The sequence below is a fragment of the Corvus brachyrhynchos genome, unplaced genomic scaffold (genome assembly GCF_000691975.1).
Source record: "Corvus brachyrhynchos isolate BGI_N302 unplaced genomic scaffold, ASM69197v1 scaffold5, whole genome shotgun sequence".
Classification (NCBI taxonomy): Eukaryota; Metazoa; Chordata; class Aves; order Passeriformes; family Corvidae; genus Corvus; species Corvus brachyrhynchos.
This window is the reverse complement of record NW_008238321.1, coordinates 5,845,440-5,865,722: the sequence shown is the minus strand read 5'-3', so window position 1 is coordinate 5,865,722 and position 20,283 is coordinate 5,845,440. Positions and strand designations below refer to the sequence as shown.

Here is a 20,283-nt window from a genome sequence, read left to right as displayed (position 1 = left end):
ATAGTTGGCCTGTTTTAATATTGCAGCATTCCTGCCCAGAGCTTCCTCCTGTGGCCTGGCCCTGCCGGGGCTGGAGCTGCAGCACATCCTGGGAGATGCTGTCGCTGGGTCCTGTAATTTTGGAAAAGCTGGGAGGGCAGGACAGGCTGGAGTGGCTGGGGAGGGGAGGATGGAGCCATGGCTGTTGGCAGTAAGGGTGTCTTGTCCCTGCCCCTCCTGCTCCAGAGGGATGGAGGGGAGAGTGCTGGGATGTGCTGAGTGAATCCCTGGAGATAAAACTGCTTTGCCATCCCAGAAATGCTGGCTGATATCACTTTGCATCCCTTTTCTACCAGTCAGGAGTTCATAAACTCTGCTCTGCCCTGTGCTCTCAGATGTCAGACAGACAGACATATACAGCTCTGGATACTGGATATTTCTGAGGTCTGGACAGTTTTGGAGGGTCTTTAATTGGAATTTTGAATTCCTTTTGAGCCCCAAACATGTTAAACTTTGTTTAATGCTGCAAGTGAAGATTTGTTTTAGCGTGAGCAGGGAGGCTGGAGCAGAGGAGCCACTGTGGTCTCTTCCAACCTGTTCCAATTCTCTTGGAATTTGGATGGAATTCATAATGCCCTAATGCTGGAATCTCCTCCTCTGAGCTCAGATTTTAGCACTGGGAGGTCACTGATCCCTTTCCTGCTGCAAATGTAAGGAAGCCTCAGGATGCTCCCGGTGGAGCAGCAACGGTTCCCAAAACTCCCAGAAACTCGCGGTGTTTTTGTCCTGGAGAAAGCAGGACCATTATAATTAGGGCACTGTCAGAGGTAGGCAAATACCCCCTAATTGTATGCAGATGACAGAGCTGCTTCAACCTTTTGACTAGTGAAGCTTTCCTCAATTTGGGATATTGTGATCCTAATCAGGGACCTCTCCTGGACATCAAAGCAGGCCTTGATTGCACGGCTTCCTGCTCCAGCCCATCCCTGCCCAGGTGTCTTTCCTGCTCTGGCCGACTGATTCCTTTCTGCTCTTCATCACTGAGACAAAGAAATTTAATCCCGATATTGCTGCCAGCCCTGGAATGGACCCAGTGATTTGGAAATGTCCCCGTGTTGTTGCCCTGAAGTCCCGGTGCAGGGGATACCTGCTGGTCTCCCTGCCAACCTCTAACCTGAGGTGGGGCAGAGCTGTCAGCAGTGCAGCCATCTGTGCTTGGAGCTGGCAGCTTCCTTCCCCTGCTCCTCTTTTGTTTCTCTGATTACTTTGATTGCATCTCTGTGTCCAGCTCTGTGTCCCTGTCCCTGCTCTGTGTCCCCCTCCCAGCTCCGTGGCACTGCTTCCTTTTCCACAGGCAGCAGAGGTGGCTTTGCCCGAGGGAAGCAGGTGGGTTTGGATGTTAAAATTGTGAATCTTGCTGGGTTTTGTCTGTTATCCCTGGTTTTTCCTGTTGCTGCTTCCCAGGGATGCTGGGAGTGATGCCAGGAGCCCAGGGCTGCTCAGACCTGAGCAAAGGCTCAGGTGTGGCTGAGGCTTCTTCCTTGAAGGGGAATTTGGCATATTCCACAAGGATTTATGCCAGATTTTCAGTAACCACGCAGTGGAATGAGTCACATCCATTATGTTCCCTTGGGAACAATGACTGGACCGAGGCTGTGGATGTGCCGTGGGTCTTGTTCAGCCTCTGCAGTTTAACCACAGAGTGTGGCATCTTGAGACACAAAATAAAGTAAAATAAAATATTTGTGACCATATTTTTGCCCTTCTTCCCCCCAGGGGCTGATTAAAATCCGAGGAGATCGCTGCTGGAGAGAGTTAACTTGCATGGATTATCACTACGAGGTGAGTGATGTGCACACAAAAACTCATTTCTCTTGTCTGCTTTTCTTTTGTAAAATAGTTTTCCCTTACCTCTCCTCTCCTGCCAGGCGAGCTCTCCGTGTTCTCCCTCTTGTTCCCAGCCTCTGGCAGTCAGGCCATGTCCATGTGCCAGCTGGGTGATGCTGGTTTGCCCAACCACAATCCCAGAAGTCCCATTTCTCTCCTTCCCTCCCATCCCCATCATGGATCCAGGAGCAAACCTGAGCCTCAGTGAGAACTTCCACTGCAAAACTGCTGCAGGGCAGGGACAGAAAGGAGCTTTCTGTGGTGTTGTCCCAGCTTACACTCCCAAAATGTGACAGAAACAGAGCATCCCTGTGCTCTCCAGCACGCAGAGAGATCGCTGGCAGTTCAGAACTCCGTGGGTTTATCTTTTTGGCATCTGTTGCAGTGATTATGTTGCATTCTGATTACGAACTGGGGGTTGTGTGCTGGCTCTGGGGCTCCTCTCCTCTCTGGTTACAGAGGCAAACTCGGCTCCCCCTCTCTCCTCACCTCTATTTTTGCGTTTGAGTTTTCTATCAATGGTACAAAGGAGAATGCTGCGTCCAGCGATGCTCTCGGGGTGAGGAGCTCTGGGTTGGTGAAGGGAATGGTCCTGAAGGAATATTTCCTTCCCTGGATTGACATCACAGCCACTGCCAGTGGCCCAGGCTGTTATAATGCCTCTGCTCTGGAATCCATGTCCATCAAGTATTTGGGAAGACAAATCTGATGGGGAGCGGCTGAGGGAGCTGGGAAAGGGGCTCAGCCTGGAGCAAAGGAGGCTCAGGGGGGACCTTGTGGCTCTGCACAACTCCCTGACAGGAGGGGGCAGCCGGGGGTTCCGGGCTCTGCTCCCAGGGAACAGGGACAGGCTGTGCCAGGGGAGGTTCAGGTTGGACATCAGGGAAAATTCCTTCCCTAAAAGGGTGTTCAGGCTTTGGAAGGGCTGCCCAGGGCAGAGGTGCAGCCCTCATCCCTGGAGGTGATCAAAATCCATGTGGATGTGGCACTTGAGGACATGGTTAGTGGTGAATGTGGTTGGTGTTGCTGTTGATGATCTTAAAGGGCTTTTCCAACTTTAACAATTCCATTACTTTATGAAATAGAATTTTGCAGGTCCTAAAAGCTCTGTTTGCCTTTTCAGCTTTAAATCTCCTTTTCTGTGTCACTGTCATTTACTTTTACTGGGCTTCCCCCCTTTAGTGTGGGGCTGTGCCTGTCCAAAAGCTGCGGCTCCCTTGGCTCTCACACAACACCGAGGATCCAACTTCATCCCGAGTAAAACTTGGGATGAAAGGACCCTGCAGTGCTGTCATTCCTAATCCTGAACATGGAGGTGGCTGCAGTAAATTATCCCAGTAAATTATCCAGTTTTGCTATCCAGGCACCTGGCAGCACTTGGGGAAAATCCAGCTCTGAGCCAGCCCCCAGCCGGCTCCGCTGCTGACCCCAGCCCACAACAATCAGTCCCAATAATCCCAGCTCTCCCAAATCAATCCCAGCATCAGGTCTGGAGCCCAGAGGGCTAATGAAGACCATTCCTGTCATATCCATAAGGATCCCTAGCCTGCACAGGCAGTTGGGACCGGGGCAGGGGGCAGATCTCGTTATCAATATCAATTATTTTAATCTGCACAAAAGAGGCTGTGAGAAAAGGAAAATGAAAGAGACCAAATTTTGTCCACCAGCAATAACAGCACAAAAATCCCAAAGGGCTGGGATTCACCTGCTGATTTCAGCCAGAGGGAGGGAGAAAAGGGGGAAGATGAAGGTACCTCTGTGAGGGAGGGAGGGAGCTGGGAATCTGCTCGTAATTAGGATGATAAAAGTGGGGACTGGAGCAGGTCAGGGATGGATTTGGGCCAGATGGAGTGTGCTGGGATGTATGTTGGCCACCCCAGCTCTCCTGCTCCAGCACAAGCTTCATCCAAGATCTACATGGGCTCCTGTGCCAAGAGAATTAATGGAAACACATGGCCTCCATCCCTGCCTGGACTATTTATTTGTAGTAGAACCTGCAGCTCTGCTCGTGGAAGAGAACATTTCCACTTTTGTCGGGAGTGGTGGATGGAATAGTGCGGTGGTGTTATGGTTAAATGGGTCCTTTTCCCTCCCTCTTTCCTTTCTGGGGTGTAGGGCCTTAATCCCAGCCTTTCTGGGGCTCTGCTCCTCACTGAGGGCTCTCTGGGTGATTGGAGAGGGGAGTGGCATGGTTGGCATGGGAGAGGGATTTTCCCACCAGCCTGACCCTCCTGCATCCCTGAGGAGCAGATGGGATGGAAATGTGGGAGAGAATTCAGGCTCTGCTGGAGATGGAGAAGACTTTGCTGCAGCACCAGGCACAGCTTTGGCACAGGAAGCTGCCTGGGGTGAGGGTTGCTGGATTAATCGTGGCTGTGGGTGCCAGGAGTTCCAGACTCCAATCCCAGCTTGGCAAAGCACCACAAACAAGGATTTTAACCTCCTTCTCCATGGATTTCTGTGCTATCCAGGCCAGGGGCTCCAAGGTGGGCACGTGGTTTGCACCTGGAGTGTCTCTGGGTTGGGGTCCTGGAGCTTCGTGTGCTCCACGTCACCACGTCCACATGGACACACCTGGGTGGCACCTGGCAGGAGAAGCCCTGGAATCTGCCATGCATGGGTTTATTTATCCCTTTTTGGGGGTTGCTGTTGTTTCACTGTGGTTAGAGGGCTCTTTGCTGTGCAAGAAATCCCAGGAAAAGGGAGTTTTCCTCAGTGGAAGCTGTTCCTGATGCAGCTGATGCAGAGGGAAGCTGCTCTGGGTCTCGTGTCTGTTTGGCGTCAGGATTATTGGGATTTACCTGCTGTGGACACCAGGCTTGACCAATCCATGTGCAGGGATTGCAGGCTGGAGCTGGAATTCTGCTTCCACTGGAGCCTCTGGCATGCATCCCATGGTGTTCAGGGCATCCTGCCTGCCAGGGAAGGCAGAGGCAGCCTTGGATCTCTGCCTGTGCAAAGGGGAACGTGGCTGAGCATGTCACCCTGTCCCTGGCAGCTCCAGAGGGATCATTCCCAGAGCCCAACAGCTCCATCCCACAGCCAGTGTGGGAAGGTCTGTCTTGGAAGGTTTAGAGCCACTCCAGACCATTTCTGGAGCTTGCAGGACATCGCCCAGGTGGGCTGGAGCAGCTTTCCAACCCCTCTTAGCAGGTACCGGCTCTGAGCCAGGATTGGGATCCGGATGGGGGAGCACCTCCTGTTCCAAGCTTTATCTGGCCCCAGCTTGGCTGAGCCTGGGAGTGCAGCCTGGCTGGCACAGGCACAACATCCTAACGTGCTCCAAACAGAGCAAATCCCCTCGGGCAAGAGCCGGGCTGGAAAATCTCACCAGCCCTGCAGCTCCCAACCCTGCGGAGCTCCCTCTGCCCAGATGTCCTGGCATAGGGCAGCTGTGGTGGCGCAGGCAGGACATGGACATTTCAGATCCCAGCCACTCCGGAAGGAGCCTTTGGATGCTGGTGGAGGTTTTTGGCAGAGTAGTCCAGCTGATAATCAAAGGAGTTTGGGAATGGGAAAGTCCTCCATGGTCTTATCTCTCCCATCCTGCCGTGTTCCACCAGGGAAGTGCTCCGGATGGGATCCAATCCAGTGATGCATTTTCCTAATGGCTGCCAAAGTGCTGCTGCTTTTTAATTCCAGACAGATATCTTGGAAAATTCAGCCACCAACTGGTGGGAACAGCTGTGGGAGCAGCTGCTGGGGCAGGAGCCCTGCTGGGCACCGAATCCATACTGGAGCTGCTGGACACGGCCACGGGTCCCTCCTGAGGGACTTCACTGACCTGTCCGAGGAAAGGAGGGACACTGAGGGGCTGGAGCAGAGCGCCAAAAATCCCACAAAAAATCCCAAAAAAAGCCCAAACAAATGCAGGAAAGGGGCTCAGCCTGGAGCAAAGGAGGCTCAGGGGGGACCTTGTGGCTCTGCACAGCTCCCTGACAGGAGGGGGCAGCCGGGGTGGGTTGGGCTCTGCTCCCAGGGAACAGGGACAGGAGCAGAGGGAACGGCCTCAGGCTGGGCCAGGGGAGGTTCAGGTTGGATATTGGGGAAATCCCTTCCCTAAAAGGGTGTTCAGGCATTGGAAGGGGCTGCCCCGTGGTGGAGTCCCCATCCCTGGAAGTGTTGAAAAAACGTGTGGATGTGACACTTGAGGACATGGGGCAGTGGTGGCCGTGGTAGTGGTGCTGGGAGTGGTTGGACTTGATGCCCTTAAAGGTCTTTTCCAACCTTAATTGATTTTCTGAAGCAAAGGGATAAAGGGAAATCAAAACTAAATCACACTCCTGGAGCAACAAATCTCTGCCAGCATTGGAAGTGAGATCCGGGATTTGCTGCCCTGCTCCGGAGTTACCTGGAGGAGCTCGGGATGGGTTGGTCACCACAAAGCAGCAAAGTTTGCAGGATTTTACTGAGCCAACCTCTGCTTCATCTGAGCCCCATTTTAGCTCCCAAAGTGTCGCTGCTGCTGAGAAGAGCTTTGCTCTGTCCCCAGCCCCTGCACAGCCACAATGCCACTCCTGACGGGGACAAATTGTCCCTAATTATTGTGGAACTGCTTTTCCCAAGCAGAGGCTGTCAGTCAGTGCTCCAGCCCCGGCCACAGCAGCTCCCCAGTTCCTGGAGAACCTCTGGAAGGAAGCACAATAGATTTTGTGCCTAATTAGGGCTTGCTGACTGATAGCTGTGCTGATAAGGGCGATAAGGAAGCTCAAACTGCTCCTTAACTGCCTCTTCATTCCTTTTCTCCCTTCTCTCCGCTGGATTAGACCTCGTTAAGCTTTTCATCCAGCTTTTTTCAGGCCATTATGAAACAAAAAGTAAATAATATTTAGCAATCTGTTCGGATGAATCAGAAAATGAGCTGCTTTTATGAGCCCGGATGGCTCAGGGTGGGCTTTGTTCCAACAGTTTGCATCGCTGGAAGGGAAAATGTTCCTAGCAGGGAAGCAGGTGCTCAGATTTCGTGCTGAAAATTCTAAAGTTGCAAATTCAGACGAGGGAAGTGGTGCTGAATTAAAGAGAAAACAGTAATTATTAAAGGAAGTTACCATGCAAATAATTTGGGGGATCTTTTCGTTGGTAACATTAATAATTATGCTATAAAATATTTACGGAGCGTCCTAAGTTTACAATCCTTGGACCTGTGCCAGGACCTCACCACCCTCACAGGGAAGGATTCCTTCCTGAATTTAATTAAATGCAGAATAATTTGTGTCTCTGCTCCTTCCTTCGTGCAGGATGGGAACTTGGAGGGTTTTGCTGATGGATGTTGCTGGTTCCAGCTCAGGGCTGTGTCTGAGTCGGGCACATGCGAGGCTTGAAGGAGGGACAAGATGCAGCCTTGAGATGGGGAAATTTTCCAGATTTCCCCAAAACTCATTTGAAAAGTTTATGAACCAGCAGCCCTGGGTGAGCTGGACACGTGGCAGTGAGCTCAGGGCCACTTCCAAGAAGTGACCGTGGGATTGGCAACTTGAAACAGAAAAATTCACCCTCTGGAAGTTGTGTTTCCATGAAAATGGGACTGAAATGAGCTGTGCTCCATCTCTGCCCTCATGGGACAGCTCTCTGGAGAGGCCCAAGCTGCTGTTGATGAGTTCTGGGTAAGGAGAGCAAAGAGGGAACAAAATTCTGCCCATGGAGGGCTGTAAATGCAGTTTATTTTCATCTCCTGGTGCAAAAGCAAACGGCTCTTTGAGGCAAGGTGACTGATACCAAAGGAGGAACACACTTGGGCTCAGCTGCTTTAGTTTTTTCCTTCCCATTTGGTCCTAAGTTTTGAGAATTGACCTTTTCAGAGGTGGAATTGCAAAACCACTTGTCTTTATTCCCACGTCTCAAAGGGCTGCTTGAGGGTTGGAAACTGAGGATTAGGGGCTCTCTGCTGGGTTTTGGGGAGTTGCATGAGGCTGGAGGAAGGGCCGAGGGCTGAGCTGGCCTGGGATCAATGAAATAACGAGATCCATCATAGGGCAAGTGCTTGGAGCAATAACATTGGCAGATAAATGTCAGCAGGACATCAAAAGCTCATTATGCAGTATCTGGACTTTGTATGGGGCTCTGCAAGAAGGGCTTGGTCTCAGACAGCTTTCCAGATGAATCCCAGGTCTCTGACATGGATTCAAGGGATCTTTGAATGCAATTTGCTGGAATGGTTTGTTATTCCCAAGGCTGGGTTGGCTCTGCAGGTCTGAATGTGCCCATCACTTAAAAAAAGAGGGAGCAAACGCTTTAAAGCTGGGATTTGGGCTTGGCTTGGAGGGTCTGCATTGCTGGGTTTGCACAGGTCAGGTTTGCTGGCAGAGATTCAGGGATATCACTTCCAGCTGAGCACTTCTGGGAAGGAGTGCTGGTTTCCCAGGATTTGGAAGTGCTGCAGACGAGCAGCGCTTTGGAAAATGAGGGCTGAGCTCTCGGAGCAGTGAATTCCCAGAAGTGTAACTGTCCTGGTGGAGTTACAGTTTTAGGAGACAGCATGATAAATATTGACAGTGATGCCCAGTTAGGCCAGGTTTAAAAAGTAGAAAGGAATTCCGGGGCTTGTGCCCTCAAAGGATGTGCCGGAAGAACGAGGGTGATTAATAACGCCGGGCCTGAGGCAGAACAAAAGCAGATTTATGCAGGGATGTGGTGGGGGATATTTTATTCCAAGCAGAGCAGGCAGGGAAGCAGCTTTCCAGAGGCAAGCACTGGTGGGAGCAGGGCTTTGCTGTCAGTCAGGGCTGGAGCAGGAGTCTGGCTCGTGTTCCCAGAGCACCTAACGTGGCAGACATGTGGGAAGTGGAGGCCCAACACCTCAAAATCAGCATCAGTTTTGTGTCCAGGGGGACCAGGATCCTGGCAGGGAATTCAGGAGAAGGGGGCAGGAGTGTCTGGTCAGAGAATTATCAAAATAAAAGGTGGAGCTGCAAATCAGCATGAGAAAACAGCCCCAGCATCTTTGGATTCAGGAAGCCACGGCCTGCTGGAGGAAAGTGGATGGAGGCAGGTGCTGAGGGAGAAACTTCCCGAAGGAGAATCATGCAGGAACTTTTACAAGGGCTTGGAGTGCCAGGACAAAGGGGAATGGCTTCCCACTGCCAGAGGGCAGGGATAGATGGGATATTGGGGAGGAATTCCTCCCTGGGAGGGTAGGGAGGCCCTGGCACAGGGTGCCCAGAGAAGCTATGGCTGCCCCTGGATCCCTGGAAGTGTCCAAGGCCAGGCTGGGCAGGGCTTGGAGCAGCCTGGGATGGTGGAAGGTGTCCCTGCCCATGGCAGGGGTGGCACTGGATGAGCTTTAAGGTCCCTTCCAACCCAATCCATTCCAGAATTCCATGTAAATTCTATCTAAGTTCCAATGACAATCCCTCCCAGACACGGCTTCCACAGGCAGTGGAGCACCGGGTTTGGAGGAGGATTTTATTTGTCTCTTTGCTGCAGTTCCAACCTGCTTTTCTCTCTGTGATTCTTCACCATAAATGCTATCTCTATTTACCCAAAAACACCTTCTGGGATTCCCCCTTGGCCGAGCAGGTGGGTGGCACCTGCCACTTGTTGTGCCCCACTGGTTCCCTCAGCTTTCCATGATTCCATCAATACCAAACCAAACCAGGACAAACCAGCGAAGGTTTTGTGGAGATTCCCCCCCGGGGAACTTTGTGTGGTGAGGGTTTGGGGTGTGGGAGGGGGATCAGCAGCAGAGCTGTCAGTCACACGCCGGGCCTGCATTGGGAATATGCCAATCCCCTTTCCAGCAGTAACACAATTCCTCTTCCTGGATTCTTTGCTGTTTTTCTTACGGATTTGTTTTAAGCCTGGTGAAAGCTTCCTGTACACCTATTGGATTTCATCTCTTCGTTACACTCTCCCACTGTTCCCAGCTCATTTACAGACCACCCAGGACCCTCCTCACTTCCCTTAAATATTCCCTTTTCCTCCCCCCTCCAGCCTTTTGGTCTTTTTCAATCCTAATCAGATGAATCCTTACAACAGCCACTCCACCAGCTCTCTGTGCTCTGCCCCGGCACGTGGCTCTGGTCCTCCCTGGGCTCCTCCAGGGGCAGGAATGTTGGATCCCATCACATCCCTCTGCCTCGCAGGGCTGTGGGGAATAATGCACCGCTCCTGGAACATGCAGGGCCCAGGAGGTTTGGCAGCTTGCAAGATAACAGAGGCAAGGCTCTGGTAGTTATTTAAATTATGGATTTATGAGCCAGTTAATGGGGTGTTTTAAGAAATGTGCAAAGAGAAGGAAGATGACAAATTTTGATGCTTTCTGGAAGACAGAAATGAGAGGGGGAAATGGCAGATGATGATTTTCCAGTCTTTAGAAGTAACATGGAATGGTTTGGGTTGGAAGGGACCTTAAAGCCCATCCAGTTCCAACCCCAACACCTTCCACTATCCCAGGTTGCTCCAAGCCCCATCCAACCTGGGCTTGGGCACTTCCAGGGATCCAGGGACAGCCACAGCTTCTCTGGGAATCTCTTCCAGGGCCTCCCCACCCTCACAGGGAGGAGTTTTTTACCAGGTCTGTTTTTCTTGCTTTAAGAAAGAGGAAGGCCCAGGGGCCTCCCGGGATGTTCCTACAAAGGTGTCTCGGTCCACAACCTCCAGTTTGGGGCCTTGAGGCCTCCAGACCTTGCCCAGAGCCCTCATCCCGATGTATCCACACCCGGAAGCTCCCAGTGGTCAGAACTAATCCCCATGGCCATAAATAGATTCATTTCTTCTCATCCTTCCTGGCACTTAGGGACATTAAATAGTCTCTTTCCTGGTGTCCTCCTTAGCAGGTGCAGTTTAGGGAGAGTCATTTTTCCCATCCATTCCCACCTTTCTCAGCATTTGTAGGGAATTTACCCTCATTCCGGGTCCCTCGCCTCAGTTCTGCTGGAGAAGCTGCATGCCCAGTGGTGGATGGGGGTTCACAGCTCTCCTCCTCCGGTCTCTTACTGGGATTTTCTTCTGGGAATAAATGTAATAACCCATCCCAGTTCTCTGGTTAACATTCCTGGCACAGTAGGCCCTGGCACAGGGTGCTCAGAAAAGCTGTGGCTGCCCCATCCCTGGAAGTGTCCCAGGCCAGGTTGTATGGGGCTGGGAGCAGCCTGGGACAGTGGAAGGTGTCTCTGCCCATGGCAGGGGTGGAAGTGGATGGGCTTTAAGCTCCCTTCCAACCCAAACCATTCCAGGATTCCACGATAATATTTTTTGTCATGCACCAAAGGTTTTAAGCTCAGCTTGAATTTTTATTCCCCCAGAATAAAACAGGGTCTGGCCAGGAGAAGAGCCCACGACGGGCAGAACCTCATAGAAATAGTGGAGCCTTCCCTTTATTTGCATAGCTCCAATTTCCAGTTAATTTATGCCATTTCCATGGAATTCCCTGTGGTTTTAAGCTTCCCATGTTGGACATACATTGATTTGAAGTGCAGCCCTCAGGTTGTGTCACCTCAGTGATCAGGGGCCGATGGCCTGAGCCAATTCCCAGGCACATTTCCCTCCTTCCCAGAGTTCGGGAAGAATTCCACATGTTTTTCCAAGTTTTTTGTGTCTTCTGAGTACTCCAGTGCTCACAGCAAGCCCTTGTAGCTCTGGAAAAAGAAGAATCCAGGGTTAGGGGGGTGCATGAATGAGTTAATTTGAAGTCTCTGCCGTGGTGTTTTGCTCCAAAGTCGTGTGCGCCAAACTGACCTTTAATCTTGGAATATAAATCACTTTCCAGTCCTATTATTTCTAAAATCCTACAGGCTTGCAAATGCACAAAAGAAGCCTTTGTCTCTTATTAATTTAATTTATAGGTTAAAGTTTCAAATCAGTGGCAAGCACAAGCTGATTTACTGTGCACTGCAGGAATTGCTGTTCTGGGAAGCGCAGCATTTGCTCCACTGCCTCGAAACGGGGATGTGTAATTAGGAGCTTCTGTAATTAAATGTAATGTAAGATAATTTGCTTATCATTTTTGGAATGCATTCTCCAGAAAAACTGGGAGGGGAACTCAGTATGGATTAGCTCTTTCAACCTGAAAAACTCCCCAGATCAGTAAAATCATGTGTGGAACTGTCCCATCATCTCCTGTGTGATGTCATTTGTGTTGCAACAAAACCCAGCCACTTTTGGGATAAAATTCCCATAAAAGCAGGAGGAAGCCTTTTCCCACCAGTTTAAAACAGGAGACTCTTTCCTATTTTTTTTTTTCATTTGAAATGTTTAATTTTTATTTACTTTGAAGCTACAAAATTCCCATGCGGAGTCAGATATGAGACATTGGTTTCTCTTCCCAGCCTTAGGAGCGTTCCCATTTTCAGACCCATTTCTTCCACTTCCTGGGATTTCTAATTAAGGAATTTTGTAACCAAGTTTTCTAGTCTGCCTCCAAATAGCTTAACACAAAGAAATAAAACTTCTTCCTAACCCTGCTGTCATTCCCCATTCCAGGGGAAAAGCTTTGACTCCTCCAGGCTCTCTCTCCAGAGGCTTTTCCCTCTTGACCAATTTACACGGAAAACAGGGATTGTGACTCGCTGCCCTTGCCAAGATCGTGGAAATATCTGTATTAAAACCGGCATTTCTCTTCCTCCTATCCACAAATTCACTGATCTGAGTTTTCCAAGGATCACATTCTTCCTGTTCCCTCTCAGTCTCGGTGGCTGAAAGGGCTTTTCTTGCCTCGGCATTAATCAGGACATGTGACAGGACTGAGCTGGACCGTGTTCAATTAGCCTGGGACAAGATTGAATTTCCCACTGTCATGTTGGATCTGTTTGACTGTAACACAGGCTGGGCAGTGTCTGCAATCAACCCATGGATTTAGGGATTCTGGGATGAGGTGAGGGAGTGCCCACCCTTCCCCGGAGCTGGGCCTGGGCTGTGCTGGGGTTTCCCATCAGCTGCTGAGGGCATAAAATCAAAGCTTGGTGGGACAAGCAAGGAGAAGGATTTCTTATCCTGGAGCCAATGAGTTCCATGAACTCCCCTTCCCTAAGAAAGGAGAGCTCCTGGAGTCCTGCTGCTGGTTCCGCTCTTCTCCCAGTGTATTCCACACCGCTGGTGAGTTGGGACCAAAATCCCTTTTCCACCCCTCTTTTTCCCTCAGGAATATTTCTACTTTTATAACTTGAGGGTGTCAGGCCATCCCTGCTCATGCAGAGGAGCATGTGAGGAGTCCTCAACCAGCAACTGCTGGAGCCCCTTCAGGTCCTGGAAGGCCACAATGAGGTCACCCCAAAGCTTCTCTTCCCCAGGCTGAACAATCCCAGCTCTCCCAGCAGAGCTGCTCCATCCTTCCGATCATTCTGGGGCCTCCTCTGGACTCTCTCCAGCAGCTCCATGTCCTTCCTGTGCAGGTGGGGTCTCACCTGAGTGGGGCAGAGGGGCAGAATTCCTTCCCTCATCCCTGTCACCTGCTGGAGGAGCAGGAGTGTCCCCTTGGAGGTGGCTCTGCTCCACGTGGGATCTGTCAGGGTTGGTAAATCCTTAAGACAGGAGCTGCAATGAACAGTTTGCAAGCGGCCCACAATGGAAATCTGCTGGAATGTGTTATCCTTGGCCCCGAGGAGAAGAGGGGAATATTTTAATTTGAGGAGTTAACTGCAATTTTAGCAGCCTGTGAGAGCTTGGCAGGTGATGTGAGACCCTGTCCTGCTCTGATCTCAGCTGAAGGACTGGGAACACCGGCGTAGATGTGGGAATCAACCAGCAGCAGGAACGGGCTGGGAATGTTTCTGGGCTCTTTCTGTCCCTCATTAATGATTTTTAGTGCAGCTGCCACACTTTTAAGTTGCTGAAAATCATCATAAAGGGTTTTTCCAGCAGCTCCAGCAGGAGTTCCCCATGGGCAGGGAGCAGGGTGGATCCTGAGGCCTCCAGGCAGCTCCAAGTGCCTCCTCCTTCCCTCTCCCTCAGCAGCTGTGTTGGTAAACAGAGCTGATGGACATTTCCCTCCCTTTGAACATTGAACCTGAACTATCCCAGTGCACAGGGATTGACAGGAGGGAGCGGGAGCCAAGGAGAGCTCCGGGAACTCTTTGCTGTGCCGGGAGAAGTGGAAGGATAATTTGGGCACATTTATCAAAGGGGGGATCCCAAAGCCGGTCAAACCTGACTTTCCTAATTAAACTTTGGATTTATGATGCAGAAAGGAACTGGATTTGGAACCTGCTGAGATTAAAGTTCATGTGCTGGTGCACCCCATGGGCAGGGACACCTTCCACTATCCCAGGGTGCTCCAAGCCCCGTCCAGCCTGGCCTTGGACACTTCCAGGGATCCAGGGGCAGCCAGAGCTTCTCTGGGAATCTCTGCAAAGGCCTCACCACCCCGGATTCCTTCCCAACATCCCATCTATCCCTGCCCTCTGGCAGTTTAAACCCATTTATCCGTGGCTTTGCCCTGTTCAGTGTCTGTATTTGTATCCTGTAGGAATTTTTGAGTCTCACTCTCCTTCCAAGCTGGAATAACTGACGAGTGACCCAGCACGAGGAGTGGGACCCTCCGTGGTCCCAGGGGAGCAGGGTTTTCCTTCATTCCTGGCTCAGCACCATCTCCTGTTTTATCTGCCAGGGATGAATCCAGGTTTCCTGTCCTGTGTTCATGCCAGGCTGCAGCCTCTCCCTCCCAGAGCACTTTTTTGGGCAGGAATACAGGATTTTAGCAGCATTGCCTTGACATCACACATGGAATGGGTTTAAATGCCAGTTTGGATGTTCCTAACGTCTCCTGGATGTCTGATGTTTCCTCCCCTCCAGGATTTTATCTGTCACCCTTACAGGAGCTGTTGGGGCTGGGGGTTTCTGGGAGAGCCCTCTGGAATTCCTGGCTGTTCCTCCGGCACTTTGGTTCAATTTACACCATGGACTGAAGGAAGAGTTCCCTTTAGGATAGGATAGGTTAGGTTACCCACTCTCCTCCATGGAAGAACAAAGAGCTGCCATTACAGATAAACGTTGGGAGGTGATGCTGCAGATGGGGATTTTGGGATGTATTTTGGGATGTATTTCACATTTTAGGGGCATGAAAAGCAGTGAGAACCTTGCAGTGGAACAGGACACAAACAGTCCTTAAACGGTGGAAATACAGGAATAAATGGGATGATAAAGCCCAGGGATCTGGCTGCAGTGCTGTTTGTAGCTTCAGGAAGGCTGGATCCTGCTGGCTGAGGGGGCAGTGGGGTCAGGGGGTCACTGCTGCCCTCGGGCTGTGTCAGGGCCCATGAGCAGCTCTGCCCAGCTCCAGAGGGTGCCTGGATTCCTGCACCTCCATGGAATCTCTCACTGCTGAGCTTGATTCACATCTTTGTACCAATCTGGGATTTTTTGGTGCTGCTGGTTAAAGGTGATAGCCAAAACGGGGTGAAATTCCTTTGGGTTTTTAATTAAAATTTAATCATTTAGCCAGATCCTCATGGGGAACATTAAGTTTGCCTTTCCCTGCGTTGTCCCAGGTGCTCCTTGGCACATTCAGGAGCCTTTTATTGCATTTTTGGCCCCATCCCCTCCAATGATGGAGCCAATCCCTGTGGTTTTTGTGGCAGGAGAGCCCTTTGTAGGGTGTGCTGTGACATTCCCGGAGTAAACCCCTATAAATCCATACACTGATGTATTTCCCTGGAGATTTTTAGTCCACCTCCTCCTTTAGGGCCTTCTGGAGATTGCAGGCAGGAATTTTTATCCTGGAATAGTGGATGAAATGATGAAGTTTGTTTCTCCTGCTGTTACAGAAGAGCTACCTTTGATCCCAATGAACAGAGAATTGATTTCTTTAGATCTCCTCCTTCTCCTCTTACTCTGATCCTTCCTTCACCCATGGATCTCGTTGCCACTTTCCAAGTCCTGGTTCCCTGAAGATGATTCCCACTTTCCCAGCTGGCAGATCTGAGCCCAACGTGCCCGAGGTGATGCCTGACCTTGGGCTTCTGTCCTGCAGTTTGTCCCATGGCTTGGGAATGGGGAGTAAGGACCATCAAATCCCAGGAGTGGGGTTTGGCTGTGGAACCAGGAGCTTCCACAATGCTTGATGCGGTCATGAGTTCGTGCTGGGAAGGTGCCAGCCCGTGGGAATATGGGATTTTTAGCCAAATATTTGACTTTCAGCAAAAATTTGCTCTCCTGAAAGCATCTTGGGAAGAATTCCTTGCCAGGAATTTTGATGCTGAGTGTGCCATGGGTGTGTCAGGGTTACAGGTGTCAGTGGGCAGTAATTAACTCACCATTTAATATTCCACATTTTTAATGGTTTCATGGCTTTGGAGAGCCCAAAACCATTAAAAACTAAAAACCATCCAGAGCTCCTGGATTCCTGATTTCTGTTGTTGTAACCCATTAGGAAAACTTGCTCTGGGATTTGCTTTACCTGTTGAAATAATTTATTATAAAAGATATTAAGAGCTTTGTCTTGTTTCGTTTCCAGATTTCATGGGATAAATCACATCCATGTTCCAGGACCATGGATGTGTGTCTGTGACAGCAGCTGGTTTTGATAAACTCCAAAATGTCCCTCTCGAGTAAATGAAACACAAATTTCACCCAGCAATTACACATCGGCCTTTCCATTCCCTTCCCTCCAAGCTCGAATTTGATTTTATTGCCTGAGATGTAGCAGAAATTTAATACTTTATCTCCTTCTGAGCCATCCCTCTCGGGCTCAGCATTCCTTTGGCTGGATTTGGGGTTCCAAGCACAGCTGATGTTTTGCCAAATTGAAGTAGTTCCATGCCCAAGTTTTGGGGATGGCTTAAACTTTTGAAGTTTGCCCAGAAATGTGCTTTATGCTGAGTTGTGTGGCAGGAGAGGTCTCTCCTTTTTCATTTTTCATTTAAATCAGCCTTTGGAGAGCCCAAAACCATCAGGAGTTACTCCTCTCCCCAAATTCTGGGTCAGGCCTGCAGCAGGATCTGCTCATTCCATAGGGATCCAAGGCTTATCTCTACGGAAAGAAAGGAATTCCAAGGCAGCTTGTGGTTCTCAGCTCCGCAGTGGAGATGGGATATTCCCACCTTCCCAGTGACAGGAATTCCATCTGTAATAAACAATTCCATATGGGAGAGTTGCAATAGTCCAGGATAGGATTTTTATGGATGTTGGTGCGCAAAGGCTTGGGACTGTGGGGTTGAAACCAGATCGGTGCTGCTGGAGAAGGAAAACCTGGCACACAGGTGGGAGGGGAATGGGGTTAGAAGGGGTGTGGGATGGCTGAAACCCAGGGAATGCTGGGGTGCCACGGAGCTGATGTCACAGGAAGCGTGGTGGGGCGAGGATGTTGATGTGGGATGAGGATGAGGAGCTGGAGGAACCAGGAATTTCAGCTCCTGCTGGCACCGCTTTCATGGCTTTGGCACCGTGTGTCCATGAGGGAGAGGAAGCTGGGAAGGCGTTGATGCTGTTGGAGCCTGCAGCAGCAGCCCCATGAGCTCCCTCCTGGATGGGATCATGGCTTGATCCGACTGCTTTTGTAGGGCCCCTGGCTTAGGCTGTCTCTAGGAGAGCCATCCAGAGCTTCCCACAGTGCTGGAGCATCCCAAACCCTCCCTCTGGAGCAAGGGAAGGCCTCTGCTGGCTTGTTTTGTCGAGCTAAACCAATGATTTGAGGAAAAACAGGCGCTTCTGAGTTTCCTTGGAGGCTTCACGTTGGGCTTCTCCTTGGAAAGAGCTCCTGGGTTGCAGAAGTTCAGTTGTGAGAGACAGGCCCTGCTCTGAGGCCTGCCAAACCATGAATATATTTCATGTTCTCCAACATGGTTGATCCTGGTCTTTTAGGCACCATTTCATGGAATTCTCCCCTGGATGTTAAAGCTGTGGAGACAAATTCTTGGCTTTAGGGTTTGCTTCCAGCCTGGGTGCGCAGGGAATGTGCTTTGTTCCTTTAAATAAAACGGGGCCATTTCTGCAGCAGGCCCTGGGCCCTCCCGTGGGAGGCTTGGGGTGGGTGGAAGAATGTCCCCATTATTCCCAGGGACACGTGGCTGCTCCGTGTCCTTTGCAGGGACAGGAGGAGGAGGGCAGCAGGTTGGGTTCTCCGCAGGGGCTTCACCCCAAAGTTATCAAGGTGTCGTCCCATTTTGGTGAGTTTGGCTCTGGTGCAAAGGTCCCCAGCCTCCCATGGGTGCGCTGGCAGCAGCTCTGAGCACGGTGTGCTCGGTTGAATTATTTTCATGTGGCTGTTGGTGTGGAAATCTGTGTTGGGGTGTAGAAACAACAGCTTTTCCCTTTCCAGTTAAAAAAAGAAACCAACCCACAGTGTTGTTTATTCCTGTGGGTTTTGTCCAGGAACTTCGGGCTTCTCCTGCCTGAACACAGCGATGGAGGCAGCAAATCTTTTGTAATAAAATAGGATTTTTTCTGCTTTGATATCTGAAGCAATTCAATTTCTAGTGCTTTTCCATTTTCCACTTGCATTTCCATTGCCTAGAGGATTCGGATGGATATTCCAGTGAAAGGTGTCCCTGCCTGTGGAAAGGGGTTGGAATGGGATGAGCTTTAAGGTCCCTTCCAACCCAAACCATTCCATGGTTCTGTGATGTCCTTGTGGATCATCGGATTAGGGATGAGTGCTGGGACTCCCCAAGGCAGGACAAGGCTTTCCACGTGGGATGAGCTGGCAGGAAAGCCATTGTGAAGCCATTGTGAAGCCATTGTAAAGCCATTAAAGGTGTCATGCTTCTTATCTGCTTTTTGTTTATTAAAAAAAAAAAGGAGGTTACAAATAAAGCTGTGTCACGAGATCCCCCTGGTAATTGAGGGGCCGAAATTAATTAGCCATGGTGAATGTTCTGCATGGCTCTCTCTCCCCTCGGAAGAAGGAGCCCTTTGTGCATCCCAGCCAAAGGCAGGATCTGCACATGGAATACCTGAGGGCATCACGGGGCCTTCTCCTCCCTCTGCTCTTTTCACACTTCTCTTCCCCATTCCCTGCCTGTCCTTTCAGATTCTTTGGATGGGAGGATTTCCTGACAGCTCTTTTCAGTGTGGCTTCCTCTCCAGCTCCCTCCCACACCCCTTAGGAGTGGTGGAGTCACCCCTTTTGTTTGAATTTTAACATCGGGGATGAAGCCGTGGATGCCCGGACTTTGGCAGGCTCAGGTGGAGCTGATTGCTCTCAGCACAGGGTGGGATTGTTGGGATTGTCCTCTGCAGTTGGACTTGATGATCCTCCTGGCTCCCTTCCAGCTCAGGAGATTTTAGGATTCTTTCTGATGCTGTTTGTGCTCTTCTCCTGTGCTGCTTAGTTTGGGGGTTATTGGTTATTTTTTAGATTTGCTTTTTGTAGTCAATTCCATCCTTCTTCTGTGAGGATTTGCACTCTTCTGCTCTTCATCTGCTGACTGAGCCCTGGTTTTTGGGCGTGCTGCCAGAGCAAGCCTGGATATCTCTAGAGTTGGGATTTTCTGCCTTTTTATTGTTCAGTCTCTTCCATATCTTTCCATCTTTCAGACAGTGGCTGGTAAACAAAGTTGTGTTGGATACAATCATATCATTTATATTGCAATTCATTCTTCAGTTGAAATTTAGAGTAAGCAATCAGCAGATTCCAGGCCTTTTTAGCTTTCCACCTCTAATTTGTGCTTCCAGGCCTGGCTTCTGGCCTCGCAGTGCACACACGGGGTTTTCCCTAAAAACTCCCCCTTTTCCATGGGGATCCGCAGCTGGGGAGCGGAGCTGCAGGCGGATGAGGAATGTGTCCATCAGCCCCGGGATAAATCGGGATGGGAAGTGTGTCGGGGGCAGTAATCCCCAGCTGCTGCCCCAAGCTGTCCCTGAGCACTCAGGAATTAAAGTGGGATCACGGACTCGTTCCGGGATGTCTCCGTTCCCTGCGAGGGGACGCTTGAGCCAGGCTCCATGGGGCGCATTCCCGAGGGCTGGGCATCCTTTGGGAGCAGCACCCTCTTTCCTAAGGATCTGTGCCACAGCCCCGTGCTCGGGAGGAGCTCTGGTGGAAACCTTAAAGCGGGATAAATCCAACGGGAAGCCGTTCCCCCCAAACCTGGAGCAGTCTGGGAGCTGCCTCAAATCTGCAGTTGAAACTTCCCGTTCCTCACCCTCCTTCCCTTTTAATGCTTTTGGGGCCGTTGAAGCCGAAGCTGCTCAGCGTGAGCAGAATCTGATTGCAGCACTCAGCACAGCCCGGGCTAATTAAACTCCACGTCCTGACACTTGGGCCAGAGCAACTGCACTAAGCCAGGCTTAAATCCCACAGCCAGGCCTGGCATTGGAGACATATTTCACAGGGCGGTAATGAGCCGAAATTCCAGGTATTCCTCTTCCCTGCACAACACGCTGTTTACTCAAGGAAATGAAAGCCAGCACCGTGCATGCTCAGGGGCTTTTATTTGGTTTTTTTGTGTTTGAAAAAACAAAAAAAAAATCCTCGCGACCCTCCCAGGCTGTTAAAGTTTGTGCATGATTGATTTTAGGATTAAAAGAGCAAACTTTTTAAAATTT

The 20,283-nt window shown here is 50.5% G+C and overlaps 1 protein-coding gene across 1 annotated transcript in view; it reads left to right on the top strand.

Annotated features, from left to right (window-relative positions):
* The window catches only part of LMF1 (lipase maturation factor 1), a 144,778-nt gene that overhangs the window by 56,688 nt on the left and 67,807 nt on the right, over nucleotides 1-20,283 (top strand). Inside the window, exon 6 of the mRNA XM_008633604.2 lies at nucleotides 1,756-1,821. Within this exon, the coding sequence (XP_008631826.1) occupies nucleotides 1,756-1,821 (66 nt within the window). The remainder of the gene's footprint in view (nucleotides 1-1,755; nucleotides 1,822-20,283) is intronic.